Source organism: Amia ocellicauda, chromosome 9, assembly GCF_036373705.1.
Source record: "Amia ocellicauda isolate fAmiCal2 chromosome 9, fAmiCal2.hap1, whole genome shotgun sequence".
Taxonomy (NCBI): domain Eukaryota; kingdom Metazoa; phylum Chordata; class Actinopteri; order Amiiformes; family Amiidae; genus Amia; species Amia ocellicauda.
Window position 1 is genome coordinate 9,395,167 of NC_089858.1, and position 21,591 is coordinate 9,416,757.

The 21,591-nt window shown below is 38.5% G+C and overlaps 1 protein-coding gene across 14 annotated transcripts in view; it reads right to left on the bottom strand.

Annotated features, from left to right (window-relative positions):
* Window positions 1-1,384: 1,384 nt before the first annotated feature.
* The window catches only part of fnbp1b (formin binding protein 1b), a 90,274-nt gene continuing 70,067 nt past the window's right edge, over window positions 1,385-21,591 (bottom strand). For 4 of the 14 annotated variants that reach the window (XM_066713008.1, XM_066713009.1, XM_066713015.1 and 1 more), the window contains 7 exons: window positions 13,137-13,151; window positions 12,899-12,934; window positions 9,159-9,268; window positions 8,755-8,887; window positions 8,309-8,433; window positions 7,716-7,855; window positions 4,778-7,305 (listed from right to left, as the gene is read on the bottom strand). In XM_066713008.1, coding sequence (XP_066569105.1) covers window positions 7,127-7,305; window positions 7,716-7,855; window positions 8,309-8,433; window positions 8,755-8,887; window positions 9,159-9,268; window positions 12,899-12,934; window positions 13,137-13,151 — 738 coding nt within the window. In that variant the 3' untranslated portion in view covers window positions 4,778-7,126. Of the gene's footprint in view, window positions 4,232-4,777; window positions 7,306-7,715; window positions 7,856-8,308; window positions 8,434-8,754; window positions 8,888-9,158; window positions 9,269-12,898; window positions 12,935-13,136; window positions 13,152-21,591 lie in introns of those variants that run through there. The other 10 variants (XM_066713016.1, XM_066713010.1, XM_066713017.1 and 7 more) reach the window with 6 other exon arrangements.

Sequence of the window (21,591 nt, forward strand, 5' to 3'; positions counted from 1 at the left end):
CATCTTTGTAGCCAGGAGTCTGTATCTGTTATGGCAGACCTCAAGAGTACAGAACAGCAAGGCAATGTGTATCTTTTGTGTGTGTGTGTGTGTGTGTGTGTGTATAGTTTAAGATGACTCTATATAGTAACTCCTCTCACAGAAATTCATGTAGTAAGCGTATTATATAACAGGACCTAATACATATACCACAATTGTGACACCCATAGTACTTTGTTTGATAGTACAAGGTTTACTTAAAATTAGTTAGAGATGCATTACATTATGAAATGCACTGTACATAGAGGCAAGGTGAACTAACAGAGTAAACTGTGTGGCTGTGCAACCATTAAGAATATGTCTGTGAACTACAGGGCCACTCCAAAACAGTAAATGCACGGTGGCATAAACATCAAGTTATTTATTTTCTGTCAAGCTTTGTCCTCTCTGACGGTCAGGTGTAGCTTGCTGTTGGAGGGCTGCTTTACCTTCCCGCTCTGAAACAAACATTTTAAAGCTCCAGAGGACAGTGTAAGACACATTTAAGGTAGGTACTCTACTTCATGCATTTAGTTCAGGTTAGTTTTGACATCTGTGTAAAAAGTATGCAATACCCCTTTCCATTAATGGTTAATCAATCTATTGTAACTGTTTTTTTCACTACATTTATCATCTTGGTATGGCCCCTGAAAGTGTTAAAATATTGTAAAGTCTTTTACTAGATCTGAGATACTGTATTTCAGAAAATCACTTCTTTATCAGCTGTAGGTTGCGCTTTAACACACTATAAATAACTATAGTTTGCATATATTTCTAATGTTAAAATAAACTTTCTAAAATTGTACGTTTACTAATTGTCACTTAATCAATGTTACAGTACTGTACAGCAACTGGATTGTCCTGAACTAATTCTATGGTTTCATTACAATCTTCAGTTTTTCATAACCTGAGCCAATGAGCAAAGAGTCTAATTTTGCTCAATGTTTAGGGAGGCATGTTTTGGAAAATACACATGCATGAATTTCTGCAAACGCAAGAGAGGAGGAGGATTTGAAAGAACATTCAATCGCACAACTGCCATGGATCTGATATTGATATTAACCAGAAGACATTTAACGATAATATCAGCACAGGCTGCCCCCTTTCATTGTCGCAACATGTTAAAGCAGGAAACTGCTGGGAGAGCTGCACCCTCACAGTCAAAAATGACTGCGTTTCTCTAGGATATTAGACAATGAGCTTTTCCCCTTAATTCAGTCTTCACCCTGCTACCGTTAATCTTACACCTTATTATTTAAGCAGAAAAATTACCATTGAGACTGTTCTGTAGTAGGAAAATTACTCTCATTTAACATTCAACGAGTCTAGTAGCCATTTTGTGTACTTAGTAAGACGACAAAAATGCTGTTGTTTTTTTCCTGTTTTATTTAATTGGCACAGTTAACACAATGCAAAGTAGCCTGTAAAATATTGTGGACTTCAGTGCTCAGACACACAAGCATACCAACTGTAACACGAACAAAAAGTGCAAAACACATGGAAACATTTGGCTGACTTTTACAAAACAATCAAAACAAAACCAAAAAAAATCTTATTTAGCAAAGCAAAACCTATTCATTTTAACAACAATAAAATTACAATTAAACTTTTAAAAATAGATTTTTTTTTCATTTTTTAGTTTAATATTTTATTTATATATATATCTTCTGATTCTGATAGCATCATCTCCTGTACATATTAGGGTGAGTTACAAACAGTATCAACTATCTTGACTTCTCCTCTACACATGGCTAAGTACTGTTTTGAGATTTGTTTTCATCATGCATGAGGGACAACATCAGCAGCCTAATGTGCTTGATGAAATACATTGGGTCTTCCTTCTCTGCAGTGCAAGAGAGTGTCATCGGTTGAAGTTCCAGATCCAACGGAGTGAAACGGTTTCTTCCAAGCCAGGTTAGTGCCAGAAAAGAGGGATTCAAGAACAGTTCTCTCGTTTATAAAGCTATTTCAGATTAACTACAAGAAAATGTCAGAATGGTTAATCACGCTCTATGTTTACATCACAGATTCTCCATTTAACATCTATGTAGCTGTGGGCATGAGCAAGATTGCTAAGCACCGTTCATGGTAACTGAGTTTAATGCAGGAGTTTCAAATAATTAACAATCCAGAGTTGGTTGTACCAGAGCTGTTTTTTTTTTGTTATGTGGAATTTGCATTGAATATCTTAAAAACCAGCAGTTTTGTATTTAGAAATGTGTTTTTGAATAAATATCCCATGCATCCTGGGCCATTTCCAATATTGCAAACATACGCACCAATAAGTTCAATTAAATTTGAACGACAACTACACAATTCCTTCAGATTGTTTTTTTCTTTTTCCTAAGGTTGGGGAGGATAGCAACGGGCTAATGATATCGCTTCAGCTCCATGAAAACTGCTTATATACATTATGTGCCATAAAGAGCAGAATATACTGATATATGTTGCTTGCATTGGGCAGACAATAATGTACTGTCCACCTCCAAACAAACAAATCAAATTTCTCCCCGTTCAAAAAGTAACAATCTTTGACAAAAAGAAAAACTGTTCAAATAATCATACATACCACAGTTAAAAGATTGGTATCTAATCAAAATCAATCCGATAATTAGTTAAGCAACCCAGTAATGCCCAACTTTGCTGCATCATATTCTTAGACACCTTCAAGGAAAAATATTTATATGGACCACAGAACGGTTAAATAGCATCACAGGCCACTAAGCACACTTTATTTTGTCCTGTAAAATTACTTTCTTGCTTAATAGAAAGTATAAATTCCAGGGAGATTGGCCATTACTGGATTTGAAAGGATTTCAATCTGGGTTCAACCTGATGATGAAAGCTAACAAACTTAAATAAAATTGAGTAATGAGGTAATAAAGAGTTTTAACACTGTTCACATCAGTTGGCAGTAACTCATTTGTTTTCCTTAAGAGAAAGGGCAATTTCAACTAGATTTTTTACATAAACAAGTAAACGAATGCAAAATTGTGACCCTCAAACCTTTTCCTGATCAGGGGAGGGAGAGTGAAGATACCAGGAGTGCAGACAATTTTAAATTCACACACACACACAGGTGGTCATGCGGAAAAATAAAAGTATAAAACAAAACAACAAAACACAGGCACAAAGTAAAAAAACAACAACTAAAAAATCAAAAACATTTATAACTGTACAGGCAATGGTTAAATTAAACGACAGGCAAAAGGGTCAGACCCCATCTAGGTCGGCAGAGGCAGGGAGACAGGGCAAGCATGCATGCTTAGAAAAACAAATGCGAAATTAAGAATCAAGATGTGGCTTAGAATTTCGGTCTGGGCAAAATAGTGGAACCAACACCAGAGAGTGCATCACAGGAGAGAAAGTGCAGGGGAGGCGGAGATGAGTGCTCTATGCATAGGGCCTTCTGTCCAAATCCCACTTCATAAAAGTGTGACAACCAGTACATCAAAAGAAGACTGCATGGTAGAAAGACCATCCTGTCTTCATACCCTGAAGTACTAATTTGTTGCACTTTTAAAGGGATTGATCATTAAAATCAACAACACCATATTTAGGATATTGATGTACATTTTTGACAGAACTGCAGCTAACTGAATTGTCTCTCTTTAGTTACCTCAGTGTGGCAAATGAGTGAGTGCAATGTGACAAGTAGGGAGATCTAAGTGAAATCTAAGAAATTGCAATTAGTGGACACTGTGTTGAGACTTCATAGTGCACCATGACAACACTCCTAGAGTTAAAGTAGATGCATTTGCTGTATCCAATATTGATAAATGGCTCTAGACACCAAGTTTCAGAAGATGTGCTTTCTCATCCTGTGGTACAGCCATCTGGTGAGATCACCTGTACGACTGGCAGCTTTTTCACAGTTTTATGCGTTAGCAAATGGCCACCGCTGACACAGAAAAGGAAGCCAAGTTAGTACGTCGAGAAGCATGCCTTGCAGAAATAAAAAAAGCAAATGATAAAATGCGATGGTTGCTAAATTTAGTTTGGTTTCTTTTGTTTTCTCTTTCAAACTACCATTGCTGGAGGAGTGATCAATCGATTTTTGTTTCTTTTGTTTTGAGTGTTGAAATTCAAATGCGTCCTAATCTGTCCCCTTTTTCTTTAGTCTTTTCTGACAAAAGACTTTTAAGAGGAGGATGGGTTTCTCCAGAAGCAGCTTGCCCTGTGATTCCTGTGCCAGCCCCACACTTTTAGGAATCTGCAATTTAAACAAAAACAAAAAACAAAAACAACAAAAAAACAAATAACAAAAACAAGTTAGATAGGATGCAAAAGGAAAATAAAAGAATCATAATCACAACTTGAGATGGAGAAAAGAGTGTCAGATTTTCACGTTCCCTTAAGACAGACAATGCAATCCTGTTGAAATCCAACACTGCATTGGCTAGTCATTTACAATTAAGGGACAAGTGCTTTAATGTATAATATGTTTATATTCTGAATACCCTATCACTGCATGAGTTATACTGTATACTGTATATCTCATTATATTGCTAAAACATTTTTTGTTTGTCTTAGTTAGACAGATCTTCTGCAAATTCACTGCATCCTATAAAACATTTCAAATACATTGGTTTAAACCAACATAAAGCATGCAAACACCCTTCTGTTATGCAAAAGAAATGCTCCATGCATCTCATTAAACCCACAGTCATCAAGTCACATCATTTCATTATTGCCATGGACATATCAGAATGCTTATATGAGTAATATACGGTCAAGAAAAAATAAATGATCACATGAATAGAATTTTGCCACTGTGCAGATGCAGCTTTTATTAGCATGAAAGAAAAAATGATGAATAGTCCAATACTGTTAAGGGATGGTCAGTTGACATTGGCTAATTATCTGCAAATGTGACTGTCTCAATTTAAAAAAACAAAACCGCTTAGAAAGAACAAAGACCACTAGTAAGATTCCATGCTTGTCATCGAACACGTTCATGCGAACAGAGACTGTTTTTATAGCAGTATTATTGTACACATGACTAGTGCATAACCAACTTAATCTTCTGTTGTACAACTTTCACACAAGGAGTGCAGTGCTTTTTGGTTGTTGAAAAAAAAAATGTTCATGCTGTTTTAAAACCAACTTGAGTATACTTTCCCTTACATCATGCTTGTTTCCCTACAACTGATGCTTGTTACTTCACTAATGATGAGGGTGTGAATGAGGATTTGAGATTTTATTATGGAAAGGGTGGAAAATATTTTTGATTCACGTAGTAGAAAAAATCCCAGACAAGCATGCGAATGCCAACAGTCATTTTCTATACAAGCAACATGTCAGGTTTGGATACGAAGACTCGTAAGGGTAGCGTCTCACTTGTTAGAAAAAGGCAGTAAGAGAATAACATCACATACACAAACCCAACCTCCCATGCATTCCTAATGCTGAAGCTGGGGGGACTTCAATTCGTTTTTCATAAACTGTTAAGCAAACTATACAAGAAACAGAAGGTGGGATTTTTGTTATACAGATTCTTAGGAGTTCAGGATTTCTTAGTTCACTAAAATCAAATCTGTACTACCTCATCAGGAGAACATGTGCATCTCATACATTTACTCCCACAGATAGATATGTATATTGAGAATTAAATGTCAAATAGTGTTAGTTTAGACAGAAGGTGTATATTTTCCCCAAAAGTCACATATGGTATCACTAATGTAAAGAGCTGGTGTTGTGGAGGAGGAAGTGTGGATTTCAAAATGTTTACCTGCATTAAGCAATCTGGTTAGATGTGACTTTACTTAAGAAGAGATGTTTAAAAGGATTCAGTCACTGAATTGTCTTTCTTTATTGAAGAAACTTGACAAAACCTGAATGCTGTGCAGGGACTGACCAAGCACCAAACAGCAATCAGAAAACAACCAAATGTCTCGAAGAAACCTTGGTAATGAATATTAAGTCCTGGAAATTAAAGGAAATCCCGTAAATGGGAGGAAATATGGTTTGTGTTATCTGTAAGATGATTTAAAAGAACAGCAATTAAAGGCAACCGTAAAAAATCACTGAAAACTGCTTCCCAATGTTTCTTATTTTTAACTTCTTAACCTAGTCTGTTTTATGTTTCACAGCAAGGATGGTAAACTGTTCTGCAAAAAACAGGTCAGAAATATCCTTTTTGAGATTATAGATCTGTTATTGTTAAGCAAATACATTTTAGTAGAAAGGGGAAAGGATTGCCAAATGAATAATACAAAAAAACATTCAAAAGCTGTACATATACATAGTACCCGCTCAGTGATAAAAGGAAAGAAGCTTCTTGCTAGGATGTGTGAAAATGTCAGTGTCATGCTACATTGTCATGTTATTTTTATGTTCTATTATCCAAGTGTATAAACTAGGAGTTTATACATTTGGAGATCATTAACAGCAATGAGGATAATACAAAAATGTAATATTAATAGTACTAGTAAATGCAATAAAACATGCAGCATTGAGGCTTGCAGCAAAAACAATGTTAAGGAACTGCAAACCTGTTCATTTTTTAAATATTTATGTACATCTGTTCAGTCACTTATGGCACCATTTTGCTATCGTTAAAACGTTAAAAACAGCTGAGAGAGAAGGGAGCAACACCTTGTTCTCCACTGATTGTGCTTATTGAGGAAACGTATCGCACAAGTTAACAAAACCTTCCTTACAGAGCAGTGCAACCAACACAGGGAAGATGCTCTTTAATGCGTTTGCTCTCCAGCCTACATGGCATTCCTCCACAGTTACCAGCACTTCAGAGCTGAATGCACAACACACTTAAAGATGTTTTTTTTTCTTTTTTTTTAAGAAAACAATGTAGTAGTATACACAAAGAGAAGGAGGAGATTGTGAAAACTTTCCTACAGGGCCTCAACCTCCAGCAACCCCCACCCCTCACGCTCCCCTTTCATGTAGAGCTACAATGCTGACTTCAGCAGTGAGATCAAGAGCTGAGTCAGTGATGAAGGGTGTTTTAAATTGTTCTGCACTGTCACTTATGGAATAGGTAAGCCCAGCACAAGGGCTGTCCTGTTCTGCCACTTGAATGTATTCGTGGCACTGGTAAAAAAAAACTCAAGTGATAGCACTCTGGACGCCCTTCATATGTCTACAGTTAAATGTATGTCATAGCACCTTTGGCGTTTGTGTCCAAATAGACTTCGACATATGACGTGGGCACGTATCCCTCCTCCTCCTCGTTTCTTCGAACCCGGGTCCAACCGTCTCCTTTGTCCTCCTCTATAACATACAGCATCTCCCCTTCCGCCACAGCTATGGTGCCTTCATTGTGCCCTTGAGCAGAGAGAGAGAAGGGAGTGGGTCAGGGCGTCTGAATGTGAATCGCCTCTTGCCACCACTTGCACTGCCAGGATCACCTCATCATCAGAGGTCACAGGTTACCCAGAACAACCAATGTTTTGGAGGATTGTGCCCAGAACTTGAGCACACGCAAGTTTAACCCTGCTCTGGTACCATGAAAAAAGTTATGTTGACAGTACTATTTGGGGTGAGGTCACAGAGACCCCATGGTACCACAGCAGGGTTAAATCAGAACGTGGCTCATGTTAATCAGACCTTCGGCATACACCACGGCTAGATTGCTCTGTGGAGAGTCTTTGTGTGTTGCCTTTTGCAGACTGACAGTAATGGATGCTGGAGATCCAACGTCTCTTGCAGGTGGACAGTGATGAGCAGGGAGTTACCTTCGAACGGGTAGAGTGCTTTACAGGTGCCAATGGTGGGGAGAGGTTCTTCATCATCAAACTCGTCATCAAACTCGGGATTTGGCACCTTGATCTGAGTCTCTGAACTTTGCTCCTCTGTGTAACTGCCATCCGGGCTGCTCAAGGGAGGAACACAGACAGTAACTATAGCAACAGCACAGTGTAGACTTACAGGGATTATTATTTCTGTATATATACATGTGACTTCCCCAGGTCATACTTGTAAAGGACCAAGCCTTCACACAGGCCAGCTTTCAGTAGCCTATATTAATGTTTTTATAGGAATAAATTCCACTTCTTCAGCCATTCGTGATTTAAAGATGCCTATAAAACCTATAGAACCTATAGAGGCACTCCAAGACAATGACTGTCCATAACTTGACTTAAATCTTGGAAGTAATTTAATAAATAAGACCTTAACCACAACTACCATGCACTCTTTTTTAAAGAGGAGTGATTTTTTCACACTTGAGCATTTGCTTCATACTAATTCTGACTTGACGTGAGCTTCTTTTGTCGGTGCTGTTCGCCAGCATTGATAGTGTTGCCCCCTGCCGAGTGCTTTACTGTACCTCTCCCTGTCCTGTGCGCAGTTGTTGTTGACGGGCGTGCTGTTCTGAGTGTCGTACATGCTGCTCTGTCTCCGTGGTGGGTCGCTCTTCACAGGCAGCCGGCCCTCCACCTCCGCCAGCCAGCCCTAGGAAATACCACAACTTGCTCAATCACAAACTCTCCGTGAACCCAAGATAAGGGTTTGAATTCTGTATGTGGATTACTAATAATCCATAATTAAAAATGCCATTCCTCAAGCATTTTCACAAGCGTTCTTCAGCATAGATGTTTGATGGTAGTTGGGTTTCAGCTGAAACTGTTAGTATGACACAGTAAACTGTCGATAAAGTGAATCTTAATTTAATCCAGTCTCCATCATTCTGACCTGCTCCCAAGAAACTAAGACCCTGTTAATGGTAAGTACCTGCCAACAGTCTCCAAATGACAAGATAAATATCAGACTCACTTCAAATTTCTGTGCCTCGACTCTCAGCTTCTCGATATTCTGTGCGATTTCAGCCAATCGCGGGTCGACGCTGGCTGGGTCTCCCATCTGGGGGTTCTTTATATAGACATCTTTCATTTTGGTCAAAGCATCCCTAACAAAGGAGAGGGAACCATAATATCAGCTAAAACGCTGTAAATGAACAGCCGGGGTCTGGCTCTGTGTGAAAACTTGCCACATGGTACACATGAGGAAATGAACAAGACTGCAACGTCACCCATATGAGTTACAACAGTCAAACTTCAAAAGTCACGGTTTGTCCTTTGAAAAAATTTAAGATTAATTTCTTGCTGTTGTGGGATACATTTTTATTTTTAAAAACTGGCTCTTGTGTTACTGAATATATATAATAAATAGGATTTTACTTCTGGTCCATCTCTTTCTGGATATCTTTGTTGATGTCATCAATCTTTGCCTGCAGTTTCTTTCTCCTCTGCTCTGGGGGCAAGTGGCTAAAATCTTCTGGTCCAGAACCCTGGAAGAGAGACAACAAGGAAGGGGAACAAAACAAAATACAGTAAAGAAGTGTGAAATGTGCACATTTACAACCAAAAAAATAAAAAAATAAAACACCCATCTATCAGCAGTATTAGATGCAGTATCCCCCCTCTTTAAACTGATCTTTACTTTGAACCAAAAACATTTAATTTAATTGTTCAGCATGCAGCCAATTAATCAGTTTGGTCAAATCTGACCTAACAATGCAGTACGAGACTTGACTATATCGTACATCATAAACAAAACAAATTTATCAAACAAATCCATGATGAATTTGCAAATGTGTTCCCAATGACGCCTCATCCCACACAAGACCACCAGGGACTGAAGGGAGGCTAGCGTCTACAGATCCCAGCACCTCAGCACACCCCCATGTCACCCACATCCCACAAACTGCATTCGCTGAACCGCCACGCCCGACTTGAGTGGTCTGCCTCTCCTCACCTGTTGCTTTCTCAGTCAGAGGCGTTGTGGTTCAATTGTATGCTCTCTGCAGATTAATACCAGCTAGCCAGAGCAACACACCGACTGGGACTTCAAGCTAGCAACGGTCCTGAGGCTAGGCGCACCAACTCTGTATGCTAGCGGGTGTGCTTTAAGGGGCCAATATCATTATGTTTTATCATCAGTAAGATGTCACATGATTGCATGACTTTGATCTTTCACCTCTGCTGGCACTCTCTACCAGAGCACTGGCATAAATCTCAGCACTGTGCCAGCTGGTCTCCACTAAGGGGATACATAAATAACAGCACATTTTCGAACGGATGTGAAGGGATGGAGGTTGTCCAGGAACATTCAGCTTCACCTTAATTCCACTAATTGAGCATTTCCTTTTCAAGGCAGAGATTTTAACATAGGGGGATACTGCAGCTTGGCTGACCTCTGTAAAACACTGAGTAAACCTTTTCAGCCTAGAGACAGAGCCCCATGCATTAGTGGAAATCTTATTAATAACATTTTTAAATCTCTGAAGAATCATCTGCCCTTGCACAATCTTTATGTTTTAGAAATATGCCATTAAAGCCTCCTCGGGTGATGAAACATGCTGAGTCAGCCCACATTGAAACCCCAGGGTGGTTTAAAGATGTTAAGAAAAAACTCCGGAACTGTAAAAAAGTACAGAACTGCTCTCTGTAAAATACTGCTGACATCATTCAGCTGACTCATTCCACTGATCTTTGCATGTTAATTTATTATTTTGAATAGTTCTATTTGAAGCAAGCCAGCAAATATTTCAATACCATGTTTAAAGGCTGGAATACTGTAGATCAATGTTGCAGATCATGGTTTGGCCAGATGGTGGTGCTAGTCTCTCTTGTTTCAGTTGCCTTTTTTCATCACTAAGGCACCCCAAATAATGAGAATAAAAGATAATGCAGGGAATCTTTAATCACTTGATTTTTCGGTACAAACAAAATAAGGTGGAGATGCAGTGCATTATCACTTAATTTCACATAAACATATGTAGATACAGTAATTTGTAGAGAAACATTTTCTCTGGTTAGGTTTTGTTGATTCCGGTTAAATGCATTCAAATAATATTGATTTGTTTACTCTAAGATTTTCATATTACGTTGTGTACTTTTTAAAAACAAAACAAATGTTAATCATTAAAGATAGGGCTATTATTTATTTTAGGCCACATTTCTGGCAACAGTTTCAGACATACTGTGTCCGGATGCAACAGCCTATGTAACAATAACAATCTATTCCTGTCCTTTTTCAATTAAGCTCAAAGCTCTGGGCTCCGACATGTGGACTTTGATACTTGGACTGAAAAGGTTTAACTTCACACTTGTGCAAACCAAAAAACCATCAGGGCACTTCCTAGGGGATGTCACAACTATAGAATGATGAAATCAGGAACACAAGCAGCTATTTAATGTGACCTTACCCCTCTTCGAGTCACAGCCCGACACTTACCAGCCATGCAACAAATATATTGTGTTTAACATTAAACAAGTCAATGTTTTTCTAATCATTTCATACCACATTACATTACTGTTATCAATATGTTCTATAGATAATCCCAATCCTAAAGGTAATCCCATTGCAAATAAAATGTATTAAAACATCCATATTTTCACCAAAACCAAAAAACCCAACATAAAGATCTCATTCACAGTTCTTACCTGTAATGTTCATTTGTGCATGTTTTTGAGGTTTTTTATTTCTTCCAAAAAGGCAGCCTCTCTAAATTAACTAATTTTATTTTTGTCATACAAAATATGGTATTTCATGGATGAATTAAACATCATATCTAAGATAAGTGTATACTGCAATTGATTTTGTTCTTGTGGAATTTATATGCCCATATTTTCCACAAGAAAGAATCGATCGAATCTATATAGGTACAGTATATATATATATATATATATATATATATATATATATATATATATATATATATATATATATCAAGTTATAATTGCAAAAAATTACCTATTAGAGATTAATAAACAACATTTTAATGAATTAGTATGATTCTGTTATTTAAATTAATTTGGTTATTGATGAATAGTTTGAAGAACTCAATGACTGAGTTACCGTGACATTATTCACTTGTATATTAGAGGAATTAAATGTCTTGTAGGTGATACGGAATCAGGGCTCAAAACTTTTCTGAACACTATAATGGGTGTTATGCTTTGATTCTTCAGCGCCAGAACTTGACACCGCAGTGCAGTGAATTCAGTACTCTCTAGAGCTGCTTTAGACTCTAGAGAGATCCATTAAAATGAAGGACCAACAAAACATGGTCTAACCTCAGCGTCTGCAGGTTTTATTCACTGATGTCAAATACAGGGGGAAATGAACCATTGAATGCCGGACAATGGGCAACTTGAAACAACTCAGCATTGAGAGCACTAGATCCAATTTCATACCAGTGCTGCAACTGGATGCACTGAGGAACTGCAGCCAAGTGGCTTATTAAAAAGTGGGCGGATCAATAACAGTACCTGCTCTCTATATCACAACTGCCAAAGCACTGGCGCATTACAATAGTGTTTTCACCTCTAATGGAGCAAGCTGAATCAATTTCCTTGCTGTAATCTAGAGTTATAAGCAGCCAGAGTGGCCAGTGGAGTGACTGAGAGGGCAAACTGTGTCTGTCAAACCTAGACTGTGCACCAAAATCCCTGTCTGCGCTCTCCTAGTTTCTTTCTTTGTACTTGCACTAATATGGCATATTCTTTGGCAAAATCAGCAGACTGGGTCTCTATAAAATGTTTTGTTGATTACAAAATGACAGTTGCATGACAGTAGTCACAGAATGTTTGTTGTGATTATTACAATATATGTAATAAAGCCGGTTAGTGTTCAGAGGATAAGAACACTTCTCATTGCTAAAGGGGGGGGGGGTATTTATTAGGATATATTAGGATTCTCAGGCCTTCCTGAATGGTTCAATTCCCCTATTGTGACTATTTAATGACTCCTTCTACCATAACTCCCCATTTTACTTTAGTGTATCTTGTTTCCAGCTTTAAAGCCCTGTTGAAAATGATTTAAACTATTCAAATAATGTTTAATATATATTTTTTGTATGTAATGCAATACAACCAAAAAACAAGAAGAGGAGAGATTATATAAGTCTGATCACCTCGATTAGATTCCGGACCTGTGCATTCAGAGTTATCTGACACGACAGACAGAGCAGGACACACAAACAAGACAAGGAAAAAAAACACAAAAAACAACGACAAAAAAAGGAGACAACAACAGGTTTTGACAATTAATTATCGTGTCACAAGAAGAAGAAGGAAAAAAAAAAAAAAGACAAAAACACAGAATTATTCTGATTAAAAATCACAGGACGTGCATGCTACGGTCATGCTTACCAGCTTGAGAGAAAGCTTCGCAGGAGAAGGAGAGGTTTAAAAAAACAAAAAGAGAAAGACAAAAAACATAAAAATCGACATCAGTAGAAAATGAATTATTCTTATTGGTACTCTCGACGCGTGTGCAGGTACTGCTAAGGCAGTTATATTATGACCGAGTCTGACACCAGACAAAGGTTCGAGTAACAGCCCTGCGCAGAACATTCACCACATGGAAGACTCTGGGACACGGATTGATGGCTATGGATTAAAAAATTTAAAATAAAGAAAATACAGATGTTAATCTGACAGAATTTCCCAAACATTGCCAGCTGAACGACTGCCTTATTGAAATATTGCAAAAATAAAAAAAGACTCAAGTTTGTGAAACCAATAGCCACACAAGATACTGCAGGTTTTAGGACACCTGGCTGTAGAGACTATGTCTAATCCCTAGGCCTGATTTGTCACTGTTGGCTGACATACCAGAAAAATATGGTTACCACAGAGAGGACGGACAGACAGACAGACAGCCAGCCTACAGTCACAAACATAGGCTGTGGGTGGATGTTGAGGGGCTTTTAAGTAAATAGTTGAATCTTAAAATAGCATGGAATATCTATGAAATTAAACTTTTTTTTTGAAGAAGTATTCTGGAAGGGGGGCTGGGTTGCAATATTTCAAATGTAGTCATGTTCAAGGTAACTGGAGCCCTGTCAGATTGAATTTCGAAATGTATTGGCTTGTTGTTAATTTATGTCCGCGAGTGAAGTTCAGCGTCAAGGCTCAGAATGAAACACTGAAGAAGAAGCTCCTACCCCACACGCCAAACACCATCTACTGGGCTAAGACAACACGCTCTAGTCGGCCGACAGAGAGGGAGGGGTGCTGGACAGAGTGAAAGACACCACACAAACACACACAGAGGCTGATGACAGATGCAGTTCACCAGTTCACCTTTCTGCTCATTGCACAGCAGGCTGTATGAGGAGCCAACAGGTACAGACAGACTATTGGCAGGTGGGGAGGTTGTGGGTCTGGACAGGTTTGTCCTGGGCTCCAGCCACAGTCCAGGCATGAGGACTGGGGCTCTACCTGGACCTCTGACTCTGAAGCAGGACGCACTCATTTTGCACAAATGCAGTTACACATCTGCACACATTCCCACCCACGACGCGGACCAGACCGCTGACATTTTCAGTACACTGAGACCAGCGACTCAAGACGAAAACAGGGTTTACTCTTCTTTTGTCAGTATGATGTCTCAAGTCTGCAAGTTTGTGGTTTGTTTTTTTGGGGGGGATGTTTTTTGTTTGTGTTTTAGGCAGGGATGTGGATTACTCGACTCAACTTAATTGTTTTGTTTGTTTGCTACTTAGAATAGGGTGAAAGCTGAAGTACTTATTCATCAAAGTGGTTGAAGAGTAATAGATAGCTACTGCAGGTAACAGATTGTTTAAATTCTCTGAGTCATTTCCTTTCGACAGATGAACAGAGACATTCCTCACCCACGGTAAGGGCCCTTGTTTCTGCCAGGGCAACCGAGATCTATTAGCACACAATTAAGCTGCACAACAGGGTAAGGGAACAGGCATTGTTTTAAATGTCAAAATGATAGTCATAAAATATTTTGAACAACACTAATTAGAATCTGTCTGAAAGCTGACTGACTTGACATATTCCAATTATAAATATGAATACCAGCTTTTACTAATTGTCAGAAATGTCATTTTACTGAAATGTATTTATATATATGTGTAAATGTATTACATATAAATATACTTTTTTCTCCAATACAAACAGTAAGCCCAGATATCACAGTCCTTTTTTAGGTGTCTGTTTAAATACCAGTGTAAAAAATCAGTTCAACAAATCAAATTGAAATGAAAGCAAACTTATTTGTGGGAGATACAATGTCAAAAAGGGAAGAAAAAAAATAACAATGAGAAAGAAAAAGATTAAACAAAATATTAGCCTGGGGGACACCCTAGAAGCTTTTGTTAACAGTCATGTTTTCCTAATATTTGAAGACTTTCTGAATTAATTTTCATCATAGAACTAAAAACAAAGACTCTTTTGTCCACCCCCTGGAGGTAGCTGACAGATAATAGGTATGTATTTAGAAATGAATAAAATAGCTGATTAAATTTGTATACAGTATATTAATAGTAATAATGGTAGTTTAGAAAATAGTCAAACAAATCTCAAGAGAGAAGATGAGAGCTAAGATGTTGTAAATGAAGTTCAGTGTGGTGCTGTTTGAAGTGGGTGGATATTTTGTGATCATGCAAAAGAACATTGGCCTGGACAGTGTCACACCCATATAAGGGAATAAAAAAGATAAAGGCTATGAAAGCAGGATTTATTTATTTTATTTATAGCATGTAGACTTAACTCCATTTCTAAATACACTGCCCACAGTCTTGTGTAACTGAAAGCTTGCTCTGGCTCTATTTAATTGATTATGCCATTCACAAGTTGTGTGAGTTGTTTGGAAAACAGCACACTCATAAAATAATATCATTGATCTGAGAAGACCAGAGACTCAGTGGTGAGTTGTTGTTTTGATCAGACCATCCAAAGACTTCTTACAAGTCAGCAGGACAGTAATTATGGCTGGTTCTTAAAGTTAATGCACGGTGACTTTAAGAGCTCCACAGACAGCAGTTGAACTGGGGCTCCCCTGTACCTGCACAGAGAGCGCTGAGACTGGGGGGTCTGGAATCTGTGCACAGGTCTAAGAGGTATGGATGCTGAGGTTCCTGTACTGAAAATGAAGTGGGGTTAATTCCAAGAACCACCCCATCCAAAGTGTCATCAGCACCATATTTAGACATTTTCAAAGTCAAAAGCACAAAAACTAAGAATTTGAAATCAAAGGTTCTCTAGCATTTTTTTTTACTTCCTAATTTCCTTTACTTTTGTATCCACCCCCTCACCCTTAAAAAAACAGGGGTGCTCGTGACACTTTGTGAATTCACCCCAAACTTTTAAACTGATGTTTTTATGCAGGGGGCCACGGCCTATGAAGACATTAGTCAGATCCATTAGCATGTCACAGATATGAGCAACGGAGCCACAAGCTTCAATAACACATGACACAGAGAATGGAGCCAGCACATGACCATGTGTTATTGGGCGCCCATAGACACAGACACTAACCCCATTTAAGGCACCAATAAAGCCCCTAGTTTTTAGAGAAAGTCTGCGGATTGTGGAGCAGACTCCAAAAACGTTCTGTTGTAAACAGAGACTGGGTGTAATGTACTAAAAGCAATGCCAAACTCTCTTTTCTTCTTCTTCTAAACTTCTGAAGCAAGGGACAGTGACGGTATCACTAAAATAAGCAGGCTACACTTTTTAAATCAAAACAGTCTTTCATACGCTAAAGCCTATAAACTTGTTAGTGAAAATATGTGTTCAACATTTGGAAGTTTGAACCTGACTTTAAACTCTGCATACAATTTTATTCCTTTACTAGATTACACACCATCTCTTAATTATCACATCAGCATCTGTCTGAGAAATCAGGAGCAGGTCACCTTGTCATGTTGCTTACACTAAACACTGAAACCATGTCTAATCAGAACATGGCAACACAAGTAAATGTGGTTAGTGACTGTGCAGCACAAGTATGGCTAGTGCACCATACATAGACTTACAACGTATTGCCTGGCTTCAAACGCGTACGTAGGTCTGCCTAAAGTCCTCTTCATGAGCTCTTTGTGATAATAGTAAGTGCGACTCTGCTGCGGCGTTATGGAGAAAGAACACATCTTTATTAATGATTGACATGCCGCCGCCATCCTCCTCCTCTCGGTTCACACAGACCGAACATTGATACAGGCACAAGCTGTTGTCAGTAAGTGGCAGAGCGTCAGTGTGCTAGGAACAGAACAACTACCCCAGACCTTTAATAATGCTAAGCAAGTCAGAACGGGGCACAGTGGGATATTCGAATCTAAGGAAGGACTGCTGATGCTCATTTGCCATACCTGACTGCGAGAATTCAATTCCTGGCGTTCCACAGAAACACCTCGCAGTCAGGAGCCAGGCCTCTCATCCCACAGCATACCTGTTCCACCAATTTAGTCGTTCTCTTCCCAGCCCTGCCTTCGGGGATGGGAAGCCATGCCAGGGCCTGTCAAATCAGTTACTCTGCTCAGAATACCTCTACCTCACCACAAGTGAGCTGGTTTCTCCATTATCATGCATTTTAATTCACCTTTCATGAACAAAAGTGGGTGCTAGTTTATTTGTGATGGAAGAAGCATTGCTCTTTTTTATGTGTTTCATAAAAAAGCCAGGGGATGCACTCTTCTAGAATAGTGGTTATGTGTTAACTCATTAAAAGTAATTTAAAGGTTGTATATAGTATATGTCATTGTTTTTGTAATTGGGTGAATATGTGAGATCACAGCACCTTGAAATTCAGGTTGAAATTCACTAAACTTAAATGAAAATACCTTTGCTAAAATAACATGATTTAAGTGAAGTTATAATCGGGGGGGGGTGGCATATGTTACTTTGGGAAAACATTTTACGAAAGTCATACTAGACGATTGGAATGGCATGTTGTTTAAAAAGCTGAAGCAATTATTCAATTAGAATTACAGTTATTTAGTAGGGCAGAAAAGTTAAGAGCCACTGGTTAACACTTTTGAATGGAATTCTATGTACTGGAATGGGGGAAGGCTGTAGTGGTTGTAAAATAAAACTCCTTCTGACTTGTTAGAGATGTTGGAAAGCTTCTAAAACACATCTCACGTCTCCCCCCAGCACCACCCTCCCTCGCTCTCTGGAACCAAACCCAGCCCATCAGTAAAGAGGGCCATTTACCTTCCTGTGCTATATGCAAAGTTTTCATATCCTAAGAGGGGATTGTGCCACAGAAAATACATCAAACTAATTAGTTACATCGTGTGCAGAAACATTTCCATTTCCTGCAAAAGCAAAATAAATAATAATAATAAAAATAATTAACACAAACAAATAATAAAATCAAATCCAATGCAGATTTTGAGTAATGGAAATGAGTGATTTAAAGAGCATTAGCATTTAATGAAAACCATTCTGTTGAAAGTAGCTCTAATGTATGAAATGTAAATTAATGTTTAAAATATTAAGACTTCCCACAAACTGTCAATGTAAGCAATTTGTTTTTTAATTAACTTAATTCAAAATCTTGGTTTTCACCTGGAACTCACAGGTTGGCAATCCACAGATGTTCAAATATGCAGAATATATGATTTTGATGATCATATGATCATGGAACTCACTCTCTCGGTTCTGACAGGGGGAAGAGGAAGTTCAGGGGGAATGAGATAAGTAATTTGCATTCTGTCAGGACCAGATCTGTCACCTCTGATCGAATCGCTCCTTTATCGCCGTGTCAAACTTCCCTTTCTCTTCAAATGTTAAAACACAGGTGGAAAGTCAGGGCTCTCCATTTCAGAGCACACTGCTGACTTCTGCTTCATAAACATTAAATCACAGGCTACTGACAACCCTTCCCAAGCTGAAAGTATCCTCTCAGACTCTCCGGTCCTCCTATGTCACCATTCTCAAAGCACTCTTACAAATTTAATCAGACTTTCCCCCCCAGCTTCCCAATAGCCCTTGAAGATTTGATCTGAAAATATTCCGAGACCTTTAAAATGAAAACATCTGATTTTTGTGGATAACCTTGGCCTTCCGGTCATTTCTAAATGTTTTTTTCTTCCTCATGTATCTCAGTGAAAGAGATTATAACCTTCCTGTTCTGATTACCAGCGCAGTTCGACAATAACAGATCACCAGAGTGCAGCAGAAGGGAAGGAACAGTTGTGACCTCCAGGACATGCCTACAGATAAAACTGCTGTGTTTTGCCATCGCCCTGTGAAGGGTAAGACCGAAGAAGTAAACACAGATACACAAAGGTCTTACAATGGTGAGCCCTGACCTCATAGGCTGGCCTTGTATTCATTGTATCTCACCGCTCTGCAAGGATCAGGGTCTTCATTTAACAATACACCAAATTTCCCTATGACCTCCAGTTCTTTACAGTTCCTGAAATTCTCCAAGCAAATATCAAGCGTAAATATGGCATTATTTCTTCTGTACCAAAAAGATTTAAAAAACAGAAGAAATATGATGTATGTATGTATTATTTTGATATCATTATTATTCTTTCTTGAAATGTCAGCAGGATTGCAAACACATTTTGAAAATGATTTAACTCTGAACAAGTAGATCTTTTGCTCCAGAACCACTAAATGTTCCCCCTTAATAATAAAACCCAGCAGTCATCCCTGACAGCAATATATTGTATCCATGTATTATATGTTTTTTCTCCCTCCAATATACTTTTAGAATCCAGCAGGTCTGCGAGCATACGTGCTATAGACCCTGGCACTCTGGTTACTCTACAGTGTAGGTTTGGTTATTTGTGTAGAGTCTATCTAATCTATTACTGAAATTTTGTTGAAACTAATCTTATATAGGAGCTACACTATAATCTTCTTTAACATTTTAAATAAAGGGTTCCAAGTAAGCCAGCTTTCGTATTGACAATACACATAATAGAGTATTCAATGTTTTGTTTCATGTTTAAACTACGGGTTTCATGGAAAATGTTGTTTAACCCTTTATGCTACTTTGCTTAAGCATAACTGGCACACGACAGTAACACAATGTGGATCTTGGATAGCGATAGATTTCAGGAATACTACCATTCGTTGCAAGACAGGTATGGAAAACCACCCCCAGAATGTGCTGTATGTTTACGCCCCCTGCTGTCTGAGCAAAGAGCTGGAGTCAGAGGCGGAAGGACTGCTCTGGCACCCCCCCCACCAGGCTCCATAAGAGTCATCCAGCTGAGCGATGCTGACTGAGCAGTAGACATGCACTCAGTGACAGGAAACCAGTAAAGAGCTGAAAATGACAAGCAAACTACCGCCCACTAGAGCCGCACAGACAAACCTCAGTCAGGACGATCACACACTGGATCTAAGATGCACGTATTTTATTTCTTTAGTTCACCTCAGGGGACACATTTCCTTAATTTATATTGACCTAGTGTCCAATATGGAAAAAATGGAAAGACATTCCAAATATGAACCTGAATGATCTCATCCACATCATTTACCAGACCATTAAAACACTGTATGACAGATAATATTTTGGAAAATGTCTAATTCATCATCTGGAAGGAATAAGCAAATGTACTGAAATAATATCCACATATATATATATATATATATATATATATATATTTTTTTTTTTTTTTTTTTTTTAAATCAAAAGACATCAAATTTTAAAGCTGAGAACCCAACCATACTGATAAAACACTGCTGTAGGTATAAAAGTAGACCGAAATGTGAAATCACTTGGCAGTTTTCCTGATTGCTGTTTGCACAAATCTCTCTCTAACTGTAACTAGCCCTGGGACTTTACTGGAGTTGGTTCATCCTCTCAGAGTGGCACAGATGGCTAAATACATTTTAATGAATAAATTACTGAATGTTACAAGCTTCCATTTCTCTGGAGTCCAAGCAAGAGTTTATTCTGAAGTGATATTTCCCCTGATCTGGCAACCGCTTCTGTGACAACAACGGCAGGCTGTCTGGCCACACTGATAATAATGAAGGTTTTGCCGAAATAGAAAACACAAATGTAGAATAATACATTTTCTCCAAAGATTAAAAGTAGAGTAGTACAGCCAAAAACCTGCCTATGTCTCTTTAAAATCTCACAACACTCGAGAGTTGAATTTTCACACATTCAACAGAACTGAAATCCGTACTGCCACCTCTGTCTGTTTTTAGCTCTCTTTAAACACCTCCAGAGCAATGAATTTCCCTATTTGAGAAACAGTAACAGTGACACTGCCAAGAAGATCATTTCAGAGGCTATAACTCTGTCAAGATGTCTGCTGTATGAACTGCAGATCATACAGCACAGAGCCCAAGGAACAGGACTGAATAAAATCTCGGACACAATGGATTCCTTCTGTACAGCTGCTTAACTGTCGTGGTAAAAGGTTTGTCTGCCGATTGAAAAGAAAAAGACAAAAGTAAACTAGGAAGGGCTCTATAGGAGACAAACACCTACTGGACTGCCAGGTGAAAGCTCCCTTGACAGATTGCAGCAACGGCAGCGTGCGACAGCAAGCAAGAAAAAGAGGCTGAGAGGGAGAGCGCTGTATGAACAGAGCAACAGTAATGCCAAAATACTGCAACACAATTGTGTGTATCATTAGCCTCACGCTGAATAATCCCTCTTGCTATAGCAGAGGGCAGGATTGGTGATTCAGTTTGCAGTGCAGTAAAGAAACAACTAAAACAAAGAGTCTTTTTAAAGGCTCACATTATAATTGCTTCTCTCATATGTAAATATATATGGCAATATTACAATTTCCTCAGTTGTGGAAGATGAAGGTATGTGTTTCAGAAAATGAAGAGGTTGATGCTTTTTAAAAGTGTATTATTTAAAGAC